The sequence below is a fragment of the Cricetulus griseus genome, chromosome 6, assembly GCF_003668045.3.
Source record: "Cricetulus griseus strain 17A/GY chromosome 6, alternate assembly CriGri-PICRH-1.0, whole genome shotgun sequence".
Classification (NCBI taxonomy): domain Eukaryota; kingdom Metazoa; phylum Chordata; class Mammalia; order Rodentia; family Cricetidae; genus Cricetulus; species Cricetulus griseus.
The window spans coordinates 154,415,121-154,431,012 of NC_048599.1; the positions used below are offsets into that span (position 1 = coordinate 154,415,121).

Here is a 15,892-nt window from a genome sequence, read left to right on the forward strand (position 1 = left end):
TTTTGTTTTGTTTTTCAAGACAGGGTTTCTCTGTGGCTTTGGAGGCTGTCCTGGAACTTGCTCTTTTAGACCAGGCTGGCCTCAAACTCACAGAGATCCGCCTGTCTCTTCCTCCCAAGGGCTGGGATTAAAGGCATAAACCTTAAACCTTAACCTTACAGATTTTTTTTTTGTTTTTAATTTTTTAAATGCTCTGTAGGTAGAACTATATTGCTAGGTAGATAGATACCCTTGGTCCCTTTAAGGAACGTTGGCTTGTGGTTCCAATTCAGAACCCCAGAACAAGGGATCTGTCTGCTTCAGTGGCCTGGAGGCATTACTCTGTTGGACATGGACCGTGAGGGGCCAAGAGGGCCAAGAAGAGGGCAAGTCCCTTTGGGAATCCCGTTTTCCGAGAAAGTGTCTGGCTGTGTTTAGAGTTCCAGCATCGCGGCAAAGCCGTGAGACCCAAGCTGGTGCTAGGGATGGTTGGGCACCTCTGGGATTCCAAACGGGTGGATACTGAAGGTTTGGGATTTGTGACTCTTGAGCCCGGAGTCCCAATTCTTAGAAGCAGGACAGGCCTTAGTACTTGGTAGAGAACTGGATTTCTGTGCTCCCGGTAGTGCTTAAAGCTCGACACAGGCTAGGTTTCAGGAGGGAATTGGGATTTGGGTTGTTAGGGTTCATAGGCTACTAAGTTTCAGGCGGGAATTGGGATTTGGGTTGTTGGGGTTCAAGAGAAAACTGAAGGCAGACATCGGGGACTGGAGGGTGGTCTCTGTTAAGACGTGGGATCTAGGTCTTGATTGTGCCTTCCTAATCCTCTAGAACGTCTCAGGAAAATGAACCGTGGAAGAAAGAGTGAGTGGGGAAACCTAATGGGCAGCGGGGTTGGGAGAGGGACGGCGTAGATGCGCACCATAGGGCTGCGCACAACTTTGGGCCAAACTTTGTCTTCAGGCTCACCACCATCAACTCTGTAGGAAGGTGGTGGGGACCTGGACTCCCACTTCCTTTGAAAGGGGTACTAGTGAAGATGCTTAGGTCTCCAAGAGGAAGGGAGGGGCCTGAGTCTCCCTAGATAGCCAGCCTGGGGGTCTCTGCGTGGGTCCTTAAGGGGGAGGGGCTGGGAGAAAGGGCGTCATAACTGACCTAGAAATCTCAGGTCTGGCAACTACTATGACATCACCGGCGTTCAGTACCCAAGTTGGTCAAAGGGGAGGGGCTGTCTTGCTGGCTTTGGTCACCAGCCTGTGTTTCTCTCAGGACCTTGGAGGATGAATTCTCAGGTGTGAGGCTGCAGAAGCTGGAACAACAGGTATGGCCCGGAATCTCACTCCTTCATCTCCCTACCTTCCCAGAAGGTTGTTCAGAGACCCCCAATGCTATGTTCATTTTCTCTGAACTTCAGGGTCTGGAGTTAGGAAAAGTCAAAGTAGGAATTCGGCTTCATTTTGAAACAGGACTTTGCTGCCTAGCCCAGGCTGGAGTGCTGGAATTACAGTTGTGAGCCACCGTGCTCTGTTTTTGTTGTTGTTTGTTTTTGTTTTTGTTTTTGTTTTTGTTTTTCGAGACAGGGTTTCTCTGTGGCTTTGGAGCCTGTCCTGGAACTCGCTCTTGTAGACCAGGGTGGTCAAGAACTCACAGAGATCCGTCTGCCTCTGCCTCCCAAGTGCTGGGATTAAAGGCGTGCATCACCAACACCTGGCCTGTTTGTTCGTTTTTGTTTTTTTAATTACATTTAGTCTGCGGTAGAGGACACTCACGCCATGACATGTATGTGAAGACAATTTGCAGGAGCGGGTTTTCTCTTTTGACAATGTAGATCCTAGGGATGGAACTCAGGTTGTGAAGGTTGATGGAATGGCAAGCACCTTAATTCACTGAGCCATCTCTCAGGTCCTAATTAGTCACTCTGTAGCCTGTGATGACCTGGAATTTGCTCCCATCCTCTTACTTCTGTTTCTGGACTTACTACAGATGTTAGCCTCTGTATTTTGAAACGGTCTCACCAAATTGTCTAGGAAGGCTTGGAAATTGCAATCCTCATGCCTCTGCCTAGATGGCAGCCCAGGCTGAGGAAATTTTTAATGAACAGAAGTTCTAAGAGGGCTGGACTCCTAGTTCTTGGAGGAGAAGGTGGAGGTAGATGCAATCTGCAGGGAGTCTGGGACCCCAACAGAGGAAGGGCATCTGACTCTCCCAGCCAGCCTCACCCATTTACCTGTCTGGTTTCTGTCCCCACCACACTCCTTCTTGCTTGTGCAGCGACAGCTATTTGAGAAGAAGCAGCGCAGGAAGCGCCAGGAGCCCCTCATGGTTCAGGCCAATCCTGACGCTTCCCTGAGGCACCGGCGACCAAGGCGTGGGGACGATCGCTTCCAGAGTGACAGCAGCTGGGGACTCGGTCTGATGGGTTTTATGGGTGCTGGGGTGAGGGGCAACCTAGTAAACATTGGAGGGTGGAGCCCAGGGCAGGAAGGAACTTGGTGGATGGTGCTGGCTGCTTGAGGGACTGACCTATAGAAGTCCCAAAATGTCCTAATGGGACTGGAGCCTAATTGCATCAGAGCAGGGAGTTTATGGTAGGGGATAGGGGTGGGACTTGAGTGTGGGGCTTTATGAGAGAACCGGGAGGTGGGACCTAGGGGATCTCTAGGCAGAGGATTCATTGGGCTGCAGTTTTCTTTTTCTTTCTTTATTACGAATACAGGGTTCTGTCTGCATGTATCCCTGCGGTCCAGAAGAGGGCACCAGACTACATTACAGATGGTTGTGAGCCACCATGTGGTTGCTGGGAATTGAACTCAGGACCTCTGAAAGAGCAAGCAGTGCTCTAAACCCCTGAGCCATCTTTCCAGCCTAGGCTGTGGTTTTCTTAGGAGCCATTCCAATAAAGCTGGGCCTTTGAGATTACCTGGTCCTGTGACAGTTCCCAGGCAGTTTAGAGCAACTGGAGGGCCAGACCAAAAAGAATAGGGTGACTGGGTTTGCCAGAACCTGGTAGAGTCTGAGAGGTCCTGGACAGCCCAAAGACAGTAATGCAGCTGTCTTTTTTTTTTTTTTTTTTTTTTTGGTTTTTGAGACAGGGTTTCTCTGTGCAGCTTTGGAGCCTATCTTGGCACTCACTCTGTAGACCAGACTGGCCTCAAACTCAAAGATCCATCTGCCTCAGAGATCCATCTGCCTCTGCCTCCTGAGTGCTGGGATTAAAGGCGTGTGCCACCAACACCCAGCTCACTTTGTGTGTGTGTGTGTGTGGGCGGGAGGGAGGGGGGATAATAAGCATCAAAACCTAGGGTGACTTGCACCTAGTCGAGCGTCTTACTACTGAGTTCTTGTTTGGAGTTTTGGGGGGCCATGTGTCTCATGCTGTAGCACAGGCTGTCCTGGAACAATCTTGCAGTGCAAGATTGAAGCAGCCCTCCCACCTTATTAGGTAGAGCTTTTCTAAATAGGCCCCTCTGCACTTCCTCCCAGGCGGTGGGAGCCCTTTCCTTCAGGAGGCTGTACCACAGGCGCACCTGCCCTCTGGGGCCCACAGTGCCCTGGTCACCATGAGCTATGTTGGAGATGGCAGTGGCGAGCGGGCCCCCCTACTGTCACCCAGAGGAACAGGTAACCTTACAAGTTCAGTGTTCCACCCTTCTCCTGACATTGGGGTCAGGTCCAGAGCCACCTGCTCTTGCACCAAAGGGCTCTAAATCTGAAACTTTTTTTTCTCTAGTATACACTCGGGGCAATGGCCCTGCTGTCCGCCATCTATGCTGGCTCCCAGACAGCTCAGATTCAGATGTGGAGGAGGTGACCATGGAGGACATCCCGGTCATCCCCCGACCTCCCAAGACACATTTGGCAAACCGTCGCCGGGGCTGGTTAGCCTCCCCAGGACCCGGTAATTTCAGGGACAGGGGAGTGAAATCTGGCCTCTGGTTCACATGACAGATTGTCATCCTTGCTTTGGTTAACAGCTTTATATGAGATATCATAACTTATGGGTCTCCCATTTCATCTGTCAAGGTGTTTAGTCCCTGTTATAGTGTATTCAGGTGTAAAACCATCACCACATCAAATGTATTTATCTTAACTAATGTTGGGAGGGATGGGGTCGATCTCTATGTATCCCTGGCTGGTCTTGATCCACCGGCCTCTGCCTCCTTGTTTGCTAGGATTAAAGGTGTATTACACCACACCCAGATTATTTATTATTTATTAATTATTATCATCATTTTGGTTTTTCAAGACAGGGTTTCACTGTGTAGCTCTGGCTGTTCTGGAACTCACTCTGTAGACCAGGCTAGCCTTGAACTCAGAGATCCATCTGCCTCTGCCTCCCATGTGATGGGATTAAAAGCGTGTGCCACCACGCCTGGCTCAGATTATTTTAATTCTTTTTAGTTGTGTATGCGCATCTGTGTGTGTTTGTGAATGTGAGTGCAGTTCCCACAGAGGCAGGAAGAGGAAGTTAGACCCACTGGAGCTGGAGTCTTATTCAATTGTGAGCCATCAAACTTGAGAGCTGGGAACTGAACTCAGGTTCTCTACAAGAGCAGAATGTACCCTTCCTTGGCGGTTAATCTAGCTCTCTAGCCCCTCAGTTTATTTGTTTCTTAAGCTTATTTAATTACTTTTAGCCAGGAATTGTGACATATGCCTTTAATTCCAACATTGGAGGCAAAAGGCAGGTGGATCTCTGTGTTCAAAACAAACCCAGTCTACAAATCTAGTTTCAGGCTAGCCAGAACCTCAGGGAAATCAGGAGGTCGGTTTAGACCTTGCAGATTCCATGTGCATATGAAGTACATAGAGTGGCCAGGAGAGAGACAGAAAAGGCAGCTGACGAGTTAGCTAGCTGACAAAGATGACCGTCCCCTAACTGGGACCCAGATGTCCTGACCTGTAACTTCTTCTTCTCTTTAGGGATCAATGAAGAGGAAGAGGTTGAGTCTAAGGATGCTGCAATTGAACAAAAGGCGCCCAGTCCGGCCCCAGCCCCTGCAGTGAACTCGGACAGGGTTTATGGAGACTTGGCATCCTGCAAGATGGAAGAAAGCACAGTGAAAAATAATATAGAAACAAGACCACCAGCTTCTGGCATCGGGGTAGGATGGTACTGTGCATGGTGGTACATGCTTGCATTTCCTGCTGTCAGGATGCTGACAGGGACTGAGAGTTCAAGGCCAATCTGGGCTACATAAGGAGACTCTCTTCCCTAAAAAAAAAAAAAAAAAAAAAAAAAAAAATCCATGGACAGGTGCCAACTTACAGAGACTACAAAGCATGATTTAGGAGGGTCATTTTATAGTCAACATAACAGCCTGCTTGCTAGACAAGTGCTCTTACCACTGAGCCACACCTGAGCCCCTCATTGGGGGCTTCTACACAGGGGTGCTACTACCCAGTAATGCCCCAACAACTTGACTGGCATGTTTTGGCAGGTACTCTGGGTTTATATGTTCTGGAGTAATGATCTCACACCAAACTTGACGAACTTGCAAGTTTGACCAATCAACAGATGTGCAAACTTGGTTGGGTGGATTAGCTGACATGCTTGACTAACAAGAAATCATGGGTCTTCCAGGGTCATTCCTTAGCTAGAATAGCCAATCAGTCTGCACAGCCAAGCCTGACGACCCCTCAACTTTTGATTTGCACTTGAGCTAGGATGAAGACCTGGAGAAGAAAGAGGCCTCAGAGTCTACAGGGACAAACAATGACCCAGTGGTGGCCGAGGACTTGCAAGGCAACGGTGACACAAGCAACCACAATACTTGGAACATGACCTGTCCCCTGCCCCGAACTCCAGGCCCTCGGCTCGGGGAGGACATGGAAGCTTATGTGCTGTTACCTGCACCCCGAGACCACATGGTGCAGTGCCGCATCGTGCGAAACAAGCATGGCGTGGACAAGGGCATGTTCCCCTCCTACTACCTCTACCTGGAGGCGGAGGACGGTGTGGCAGTACGCTCCGGTCCCTCGGTGGCCGGGAGGCTTCACGCTGGGGAGGGGCAGATGGGAAGGGAAACAAGCCCCAACTCTGAGAAGCATGTCACTCCCCTTTTTGAACATGGTTAAAGATTTCTGAAGCCAGATGTAGTGGCATAAAACTATAATCCTAATAATAGTTGGGAAATGGTGGCAGGCAGGACCAGGAGAGCAGTCAGCAAGGTCAGCCTTGGAGGTAAAGGAGTTCAAGGCCAGGTGGTGGTGGTAGATGCCTTTTATTCCCCACACTTGGTAAGCAGAGGAAGGCAGCCCTTTCCTAAATGAGTTCCAGGACAGCCAGGGAAACAAGGTGACACCCTTCCAACAATTTTTTTTTTTTTCTGGCAGAGTGGTGGTGGTGTGTGCCTTTAATCCTAGCACTTGGGAGGCAGAGGCAGGCAGATCTCTGTGAGGCCAGCCTGGTCTACAGAGTGAGTTCCAGGACACCCTGGGGCTACACAAGGAAACCCTGTCTCAAAAAAACAAAAAAAAAAAATTTTTTTTCTGAACTCAGGCCTGTGTCACAGTGTTAGGACTTATAAGCTCTCAGCCCCGTCTACCTCAGTTCTTCAAAGTTTCAGAAGCTAGTAGCTTAGGTCCTCCCTACCCTATAACCAAGCCTTATCCATTCCAGAATGAGTTCATACCTACCACACCTCCCTCTGCCTGGAGATAAGCGGGTCCCTTCTTTGGCCTCCCAACTTAGTCTTCTTGGTGGTCAAACCCCACCCAATCCTAGTATAAACTAGGTAGGCCCTTCAAAGCATTTCCATTCTAAAGCCAGGCAGTGGTTGCACATGCTTTAATCCCAGCACTCGGGAGGCAGAGGCAGGCGGATCTCTGAGTTCGAGACCAGCCTGGTCTACAAGAGATAGCTCCAGGACAGCCTCCAAAGCCACAGAGAAACCCTGTCTCGAAAAACAAAAAAAAAACAAAAAAAAAAACAACAACAAAAAAAAGCATTTCCATTCTATAGCTAAGCCACACTCCTCTCCATATGCCCAGTCTTCTCCCAGTGTGTGGCCTCTATCTTTTCCAGAAACAGCCTTTCCCATATTCAGAGCTGTGTCAGGACCCTGGCTCTAGACAGGTATCAGAAATCAATCCTGACGTCTCTTCTCTGGTCTGCAGCATTTCCTTCTGGCTGGGCGGAAAAGGAAAAGAAGCAAAACCTCAAATTATCTCATCTCCCTGGACCCCAAAGACATGTCTCGAAATGGGAACAACTTTGTAGGCAAAGTTAGGTAGGCTAAGCCTTCTTGTTATGTGGTGCTCCTCGGAAGCCCGGAGAAAGATAGGCACATGAACTACATTTCCCAATATGCTGCCATGCACAGCACAAGACCTGCACTAAAGCCTGATGGCTTTTGTAGTTCTGCAGGTTGTACTTCCCAGCCGTGGAAGTACAAAACAAAACATCCAAAACAACGAAAGCTTTGGATGCCATGAACACAGGCTGGCATTTAGGATGCTTAGCTTTTTGCTAGGCAGAGGGCTGGGAACCCTCAGTGCCTGTGGGGAAAGAGGTCTAGAGTGTGGGAGTTCTTACTTGCTAGAGGGAAGAGGATTCCCAAAGAGTCAATGTAGGATGCTAGAATGATACCAAAGAAACAGAGGGCTGGGACTGTGATTTTTTTTCCTTAGAGGATGGGTTTGAGAAAGCACTTAACAGAGTAAAAATCACCATTATGGCCATTTTACCTTGTTCACTGCCCTCCTGGGGCAGATCTAACGTCTTGGGCACGAAATTCACCATCTTTGATAATGGGGTGAACCCTGAGCGGAACTACTGGATCCCAGACAGTGCCCGGATCAGAGAGGAGCTGGGAGTTGTATGTTATGTAAGTATCCTGGCAGGGGCAGAAATGAATGGGGGTGCCAATAGGTAAGAAAGCATAAGGAGCCAGGCCAGCTGGAATATAATCTAATTAATTTTCCCAGGAAACCAATGTCTTGGGGTTCCGGGGACCTCGGAAAATGACTGTGATCCTTCCAGGAATGGACAGCCGGAAGCAGAGGATGAGGGTGCAGCCACAAAATGTGAGTCTTTAAGGTTGGGAGTCACAGTGCAGAGAGCAGAATGGTCAGGGTGAGCCATCACAGATCCTGAGGTGGGGCAATGGTTTGCAGGTCACATGTGAAACTTGAATAACTTTGCCAGAGTCTTGTCTTAAAAAGTAAAACCAGAGACTCAAAACTTCAGGGCCTAAGGCTGAAGAGATGGCTCAGTGATTACCAGAGCATGCATTGCTCACCTAGAGGGACAGGAAAAGCAGACCTTGTGAGTTGGAGGCAGCCTCATCTCAAGTTCCAGGACAGCCAGGGCTACATGGTGAGACCATGTATTTTAAAAAAAAAAAAAAGTTTTTGGCTTGGCATTGGTGGCTCATGCCTTAATCCCAACAGGAGGGAGGTAGAGGCAGGCACATCTCTGAGTTTGAAGCCAGCCTGGTCTACAGAGACAGTTCCAAGACAGCTGGGTCTACACAGAGAAACCCTGTCTCAAAAGAAAAAACAATTTCTGGAGTTGGTTCCCAGTACCCTTGTGGCTTACAGGGGACCTGATGTCCTCTTCTGGACTGTGAAGACACCTGCACTCACATGCACACAGTACACATATGCAGACACACATATATTTAACCGAAGTTAATTTGTTAATTTTCCTTTTTTGAGACTTTCCTAGCTATCCTGCAACTGGCTCTGGAGACCAGGTTGGCCTGGAACTCATAGAGATCCGCCTGCCTCTGCCTCCCGAGTGCTGGGATTAAAGGCGTGCGCCACCACCACCCAGTTTAAGCTTGGGTACTTTAAACCGTGACTAACAACAAATGTACAATAGATTATACATAATGACTTGTGTGTGGTTATAAATCTGCACATTATAAATAATTTTTGCATAAATGCATATTTAAAATTTACCTCTGGAAATATGGAATTCATCACAGGAAGGGAGATAAGAAATTCCAAAACTCTCCTGGCATTGGTGGCGCATGCCTTTAATCCCAACACTCGGGAGGCAGAGGCAGGAGGATCTCTGTGAGTTCGAGGCCAGCCTGGTCAAAAAAGTGAGTTCCAGGATAGCCAGACTGTTACAAAGAGAAACCCTGTCTCAAAAATAAAAAAGAAAAAGAAAAAAAAAAAATTACAGTCCCAGTCTGCTCTACAGAGCTAGTTGCAGTACAGCCAGGGCTACAGAGAAACCCTGTCTCTAAAAATACACACACAAAAAGAAACATGGGGCTCTAGAGACACTCTCTCAAATAAACAAATACATAAATAATAAATAAAACCTGTGCATCTGAACTAAAAAGCAGGTTGCGGGTGGGCTAACAAACGATGCCCCTATTGTATCTTCAAGGATCAGGATTCGATATTGAGTCGCCTACAAAAGGGTGCTAGACACGGGCTGCTCTTACTGCAGAACAAGGCCCCATCTTGGAGCGACGAGAGTGGCGCCTACGTGCTCAATTTTCACGGTCGCGTCACTCGGGCTTCGGTCAAGAACTTCCAGATTGTTCACCCGGATGAACGTGAGCTCCTAGCAACCGGAAGACCTGGGCTTGCGGGAAGAAAGCGGCCACTCAAGAACCACCCCTTGGGCGGTTTCCTAAGCGGGGCGAGAGCCTCGCTGTCGCAAGGCCTATTGGGAGATGTAGTCCATAAGGCTCCTAGCATTTCCCAGCTTGGTAAAGGTGGCGCGGGTGGGAGGCAGGAGTTTAAGTCCTATTTCCTGTTTTGCTCATCAGCGGACCACCTGGTTCTCCAGTTCGGCCGCGTGGCCCCAAACATATTCACTATGGATTTCCGATATCCTCTTTGCCCGCTCCAAGCCTTCGCCATCTGCTTATCCAGTTTCGATGGGAAACTGGCGTGTGAGTAACTGAATAAAATACCATCCCTCACCAGCTCTGTCCTGTGCATTTGGAGAAAGCTTCACACTATGCCCCCCCCCTTTTTTTTTTTAGTTTTTTGATACTCAGTCTGGCCTCCAACAAGGTAGCTGAGGCTGGCCTTGAACACCCCATCCTCCTGCTTCCGCCTCCGGAGTACTGGGATGACAAGCATGCACCTCTGTGCCTGGCCTGTCTTTTAATAAACCTTGAAATTTTTTTAGTTAGTGTACAAAATAATGGGCTTCATTACATTTTCATACACGTCGTTATACCTTGCTTGTATCTACCACTCTCCATAGGTTATGTCTGCCTTAGCTCAAGCCAATCCTGCCTCAGCTTCAAAGTGCTGGGATTAGTTGTCACTTTACACCTGTCTGAGATAGTCACTATGTAGATCAGGCTGGTCTCAGAACTCATTTCTAGCCTCCCTTGAAGATACACCAGCAGGATACTATGAGTACACACATAAGAATTGTATAAATCAAAAGGCTTTATTTCTTATTAAAATAAATAACAGGAAACGTCTTGGGTTTAGCCACGCCTCCCACCGCAGTCCAGGCTGGAAGGAGGGGCTTCACTGGGAAGGGAAGAAGGTGTGGTCACAGATGGGCTCAAGAGCTAGAGGAAGCGATGGGTTTCCAAGGCGTGCCCATGCTCTGGCTCGGAAGGCAGGGGTGAGGTAAGGACCCAGCTTCTCCTCCGCCTGGGCAATTCTTCGAGCAAAACGGCTCCTATCTCGTGCAAGCTGCTCCCAGGGACCACGTCGGGCAGCCTGGGCTGGTCCTGCCCAGACAGCAAGGAAATGGACTGTGACATTCTCAGAGAAATGCACCTGGACAGATGGGCAGAGGCAAGAAGTAAAAATTAGTCACAAGAAAACACTTGTTATTTGGAATAGTCACCTGCCTGCCATCCTGACTGTCCCTCTGACTCACTGACATGTCTGTGCTGCCATGAGCCACAATTATCACTCTTCCTGCCTCTTACAGGCGATTGCAACAGGGTGAACACAGCCTTCCCATGTAAGAAGTTGCAACACATGGGTCCCTGAGGTCTCCACCATAAGGGATTTTCAGGTCCCAGGCCCTGCCTCCTGACTCAGAATCTGGACCTTTTGTACAAATTATATATTAAAAAAAAAAAAAAGAAAGAAAAAAGCAGTGTGAAATCCAATTGCAAATCCAGTACTAGGACTGTACATCCCTAAGCTACCACAGGAAAGACTCCATTAGGCTCCTAGCACCCACTCACCTTTCTGGCCCGTAAAGGAGTCTCAGGGTCCTGATCCTGGGTGGGGGTTCTCAACAACGTAAGCCTCCTTTGCAGCCGAAGGGGCAGTTTAGGGGCAGTCCAAGGTGGTGCTGGCTTCTCTCCAGGTAAATAGAAGGCCACCTGGAAGAGAGAGTGCTCTGCTTCCACAAGTCCCTCTGTCTGCTCTCCAGGCAGACAACCCTGAGCCTCATGGCTGGGACTCTTGTCTGGGTCAGCTGCTTCTGAATCTTCTGGGACCACAACCTCACAGTCGTCATCTTCTGTGTCCTCTCCAGGGCAACAGACCCAGGTCTTGAGAAAGGCACTTGTATGGGGGGTGGCAAAGGTCTGAGCTAGACCGTCTTTCTCAGCTGATCCCCAGTCACTGTCTTGGTCATCCTCTGTGTCCTCTCCAGGTCGATATACCCAGGCCTTCAGGAAGTCATGTTCAGGAGAGGTAGGGGAAGACAAGGCCTTACCCTCTTCCTCAGCTGATCCCCAGTCACTATCATCGTCATCCTCGGTGTCCTCTCCAGGTCGATATACCCAGGCCTTCAGGAAGTCATGTTCAGGAGAGGTAGGGGAAGACAAGGCCTTACCCTCTTCCTCAGCTGATCCCCAGTCACTATCATCGTCGTCCTCGGTGTCCTCTCCAGGTCGATACACCCAGGCCTTCAGGAAGGCATTCCCACTAGACACAGACAAAGATGAAACCTTGGCTTCTTCCTCCTCTTCAGCTTCTGCATTCTGACACAGTTGATACTTCCCTGCCCTGTGTGGCTCTGGGTCGGCTTCTCCCTCCTGCTTAGAGCAGTACTCCCAGGCTCTGGAGTGGGAGCCTGAAGGAGAGCTGGGGGGGTCAGCTTTATTTTCTGTTTGTTTTTCCTCCGTGGCTTGATGTTCTGCCTCCCCTGGGCAATACACAGAAGTGCTGGACTTGTGCCCTGGAGAGTCAGCAGAGGCTCGGAAAGCCTTTTTCACAGTTTCTCCATCCTCTTCCTCCTCAGATGGACAACCCTCCCAGTGTGATGTGGGGTAAGCCAGCTCAGTCACTCCCTCTTCTCCAGCCACCACCTCTCCAAGGCTCTTATCAGCACTTTGCAGACCAGGAGACAGCAGTATAGGCAGGCCAGCTGTGTGTGCCCTTCCCTGCTCTCTGGGGCCATCCTGTCCTTGCTTATCATCATCTGAAAGTCCCAAAGTTTCAGGAGGGGAACTGTTGGCTTGCACATCCAGGCAGGGTCCCTGGGCTGCTTTACCCTCTTCAGGAGTTCCACTTTCTTCAGCCTCCCCCTGAGGGGGGTGGTTCTCAGGAACAAGGGGAGGTGCCGGATGAGCATCAGCTTCTATCTGATCTGCTCCAGTTACTGTTTCTGCCGGCCAGGGCTCTGGGGCTTCCGGGACCCTCAGGCGGCTCCAAGCCCGACTGAGGAAGCCCATCAGTGGAGACAGGAGGTGGAAGGAGTGGGCATCCCTCCAGAGCAGGATATGCTGGGGTCTTGGGCTTGGGGCCATGTGTCTGGGCTATAAAAGGGGGAATTGTTTAGAAGCCATTCTGGAAATATCATACCACAGCTCTGAGTCACGGAAATATAAATAGTCACAGTACTAACATGCCTCAAATTCCTAATAGCCCTGCTCACACCACCTCCACCACCTGCTGCTGCTCTCTTACACCCTACAGTTTGGGGCCTCGTTCCTACAAGCCCCTTTCTTCAGCCCTGTCAAAGACTCCTGCCTAGCCCTCTTCAGACTTGTGATCCGGCTTCTAAGGACCCTTCTCCCCTCAGGCATATATGTTCACGCCCTTAAAACCTCCTCTGCCCACCTCTTGGCCCCAGGCCACTCCTCCGGGAGTCCTTCCCTTTACCCAGCTCTATACAGGTCCTGCGGTTCTAGCATCCAGGCCCCCTTCCCTTTACGTGGACAGTCTAAATTCTGCCTTCCTTAGACCCAAGGGCCCATCTAGGCCTGGGTTGCCTTCTCTCAGATCAAAGGAAGCATCTTTCTCCGACCCGGGGACTTTCCGCAGCCTCCCCCATTCCCCACGCACCGGCGGGCTGCGCTTCACCCCGGGGGCAGGAGCGCCGGTTCGTGTGGCCAGAAGCGGTCTCGGGTCCGGAGGTCTCGCAAGGCCAGAGCGTTCATGTCGCCCTCAGGCGTGGGGCTCGGGGACGTGAGGTCTCACAGACGGCCGCAGGGAGCGTCCCGACGAAGGGATGCGGGGGGCGCGCGGGGTGTCGCATGCAATCTTCCACAGCTTGAGGACTGGCTCAATCTGCGCCGGAAGCCGCAACACTGCTTTTATAGCCTGGCGAGACCTGCTGACGTCACCGGAGAGGCGGGGCTTCGGAAGCTCCGGGAAAGGTGGGACAGGGAAACAACACCGAACTTCTCGCGGAAATTCCGGGCTTTGTGACGTCATTGCGACTTTTCCAGGCGTGTCCTCGGCCCAAACCTTGCGAGCTGTCAATCTCGAATCACTTCTGAGCAAGCGTCTGCACTTCCTCAGCCAGGCACACATCTTTTTTTTTTTTTTTTCTTGTTTTTTGTTTTTCGAGACAGGGTTTCTCTGTGTAGCTTTGGAGCCTGTCCTGGAGACCAGGCTGGCCTCGAACTCACAGAGATCCGCCTGCCTCTGCCTCCTGAGTGCTGGCACACATCTTACCAGCCCAATTAATTTCTGTTTCTATTTCTTTTATTTGTTTTTTGAAAGACAAGGACTGACCTCGAAATCAGTGATCCTCCAGTTGCTGTCTCCAGAGTGCCGGGATTAAGGGCGTGCACCACCACCCAGCTTTATTTATTATTAAAAAACTTTAAAATGCCAGCAGCGGAGGTGCGCGCCTTTAATCCCAGAACTAAAGAGGCAGAGAAAGGATTACTGTGGGTTCGAGGCCAGCCTGGACTACATAGCTAGCTCCAGACTGTCCAAGTCTACATGAGAAAAAAAATTTTTATCTTTCTTTTTGCTTTTGTTTTTTTGAGACAGGGTTTCCCTGTGGCTTTGGAGGCTGTCCTGGAACTAGCTCTTGTAGACCAGGCTGGTCTCGAACTGACAGAGATCTGCCTGCCTCTGCCTCCCGAGTGCTGGCATCAAAAGCGTGCACCACTACCGCCAGGCAAAATTTTTTTGTCTCGTGAGCCATGATGGCATATGCCTTTAATCTCTGCACTCAGAGGGAGAAGCAGGCAGATCTGATTTGGAGCCTCTCCTGATCTACATAGTGAGTTCTGGGACAACCAGAGCTACATAGTGAGACATAGTCTCAAAAAAAATATTTTCCCTTATTTTGTGTATGAGTGTTTTCCCTTCATAAAAAATATATGCATGTATATGTGTGTGTGTATATGTGGACCTCCGAATGTGATGCACGAGCAGGCCAGAAGATAGCTTCTGATCTTGTAGAGCTGCAGTTAGAGATGATTGTGAACTTCCTTGTGGGTTCTGGAAACTGAATTCCGGTCCTCTGCAAGAGCAGCAAGTGCTCTCAAGCCCTGAGCCATCTTTCTAGTCCTTTGGTTGTTTTGTGTGTGTGGGTCTGTCTGTCTCTGTCTGTCTAAGACAGGGTTTCACAGTTTAGTCTACACTGTCCTGGAACTTACTCGGGCCAACCTTGATTTTTGGGCAATCTTCCTACTGTGTATAGAGAAGCAGTGACCCCAGCCCAATGCCTGTCTTCAGTGGAGACTTCTTTTTAAAAAAGATTTATTTCTATTTCCTTTGTTTTATTTGTCTTTTGACAGGGACCCATTTTGTATTCCAGGGTTGCCTGGAACTGACTATGCAACCCAGGCTATCCTGGAACTCTCAGTAGGTCTACCTCAGCTTCCCCGGTAGAGAGGTTACAAGTGTGACCTCAATAAATACTGTATGAAGAACGCTGCTAAACAGACTTGTTACTTTCATAGGCAGGCATCTGCCTTCTTCACTGCTTCAAAATTATATAAAAGTTGTTTGTGCAATTTGAAATTTTGATTGGACTGTACTCTGGTAGGGGTGGGGCTCTGCTTAAATCACAGATGTAGATGTAAAAATCCAGAGACCCAGTTCCAATCTCCACTGCTCTCCCTGCCTGGTGTGGTGTATGCGATGTGTGTGTGGTATACGTGTGTGTGTGGGGGTGTGTGTGTGTGGTGTTTCTGGGGGTGGATCCCAGGGCCTCCCACATACTGGACAGTGCTCCCTTGGAGCTACACTTCAAGCTCTGATCTACAGCCCAGCCATATTCCTCAGAATGTATGAAGTCACCACACCTCCCTTTTAATGGGTTATCAGTCTGATCTGAGGGAGAAATTTCCAACTGGCCACTTAACCCTGTCCTTGCCAGAGGCCAGTACTCTGGGACTATGGTCCCCTCCTTCCAGTATAGGAGCTAACGATCACTGCCTCATTTAGTCAAGGCCTTCTGGACATGGGTGTACAGTCCTTGAGGTCGGACTTATAGCTCATACCTTCACAGGCACCCACCAGCCAGGCTGTATCCCAGTTTTCCAAGGTTTCAGGAATAGGAGACTCCATTCTTCAAATGACCCAGGACACCTCTCTTGAAGGAACCATAGCTCAGCACCCCAAGTAACAACAAACCCATGGTGTCCTGGGGTTCAAGTCTCTGCTCCAAATGTTGAGGAGTCCCAGACACAGCTTAGGATAGCCAAGAGTTGAAGAATCCCAATCCCTCTCCTTAGCTGTGGGGGCAGCTGAGCCAGGGGTCAGGCTGTATAGTGGGGAGGCCAGAAGAGGCGGGGATAGCCATGATTGGGAGGGGAGGCAGCAGCGT

At 49.7% G+C, this 15,892-nt stretch overlaps 2 protein-coding genes across 4 annotated transcripts; one reads left to right on the forward strand and one right to left on the reverse strand.

The window, feature by feature from the left end:
* Positions 1 to 330: 330 nt before the first annotated feature.
* Positions 331 to 9,941, forward strand: Tulp2 (TUB like protein 2). Its single transcript, XM_027420623.2, has 13 exons — positions 331 to 365; positions 811 to 843; positions 1,249 to 1,300; positions 2,251 to 2,389; positions 3,463 to 3,600; positions 3,710 to 3,877; positions 4,903 to 5,084; positions 5,647 to 5,943; positions 7,099 to 7,211; positions 7,694 to 7,808; positions 7,909 to 8,007; positions 9,326 to 9,497; positions 9,714 to 9,941. The coding sequence occupies exons 1-13, from the start codon at positions 331 to 333 to the stop codon at positions 9,845 to 9,847; spliced, it is 1,677 nt and encodes a 558-aa protein (XP_027276424.1). The 3' UTR covers positions 9,848 to 9,941.
* A 389-nt stretch (positions 9,942 to 10,330) lies between these two features.
* On the reverse strand, positions 10,331 to 13,386 carry Ppp1r15a (protein phosphatase 1 regulatory subunit 15A). Of its 3 annotated transcripts, none has more exons than XM_027420622.2 (4): positions 13,165 to 13,386; positions 11,784 to 12,635; positions 11,112 to 11,663; positions 10,331 to 10,692 (listed from the first exon to the last, which is right to left on the reverse strand). In XM_027420622.2, exons 2-4 carry the CDS (start codon positions 12,624 to 12,626, stop codon positions 10,435 to 10,437), a joined length of 1,653 nt encoding a protein of 550 aa, XP_027276423.1. In that variant the 5' UTR covers positions 12,627 to 12,635; positions 13,165 to 13,386; the 3' UTR covers positions 10,331 to 10,434. The 3 variants fall into 3 exon arrangements, with proteins under 3 accessions (XP_027276423.1, XP_035302442.1, XP_027276422.1); XM_035446551.1 differs by having other exon boundaries at positions 11,112 to 11,657; positions 11,778 to 12,635; XM_027420621.2 differs by having other exon boundaries at positions 11,112 to 12,635; positions 13,165 to 13,385.
* Positions 13,387 to 15,892: the final 2,506 nt, after the last annotated feature.

Coding starts and splice junctions, on each gene's coding strand:
- Tulp2 (XM_027420623.2), top strand. CDS start 331: ATGGACCGTGAGGGGCCAAGAGGGCCAAGAAGAGG. Junction 7,212..7,693: donor AACTTTGTAGGCAAAGTTAG/GTAGGCTAAGCC, acceptor CTCCTGGGGCAG/ATCTAACGTCTTGGGCACGA. Junction 8,008..9,325: donor TGAGGGTGCAGCCACAAAAT/GTGAGTCTTTAA, acceptor TGTATCTTCAAG/GATCAGGATTCGATATTGAG.
- Ppp1r15a (XM_027420621.2), bottom strand. CDS start 12,626: ATGGCCCCAAGCCCAAGACCCCAGCATATCCTGCTCTGGAGGGATGCC. Junction 10,693..11,111: donor CTCCTTTACGGGCCAGAAAG/GTGAGTGGGTGC, acceptor CCATCTGTCCAG/GTGCATTTCTCTGAGAATGT.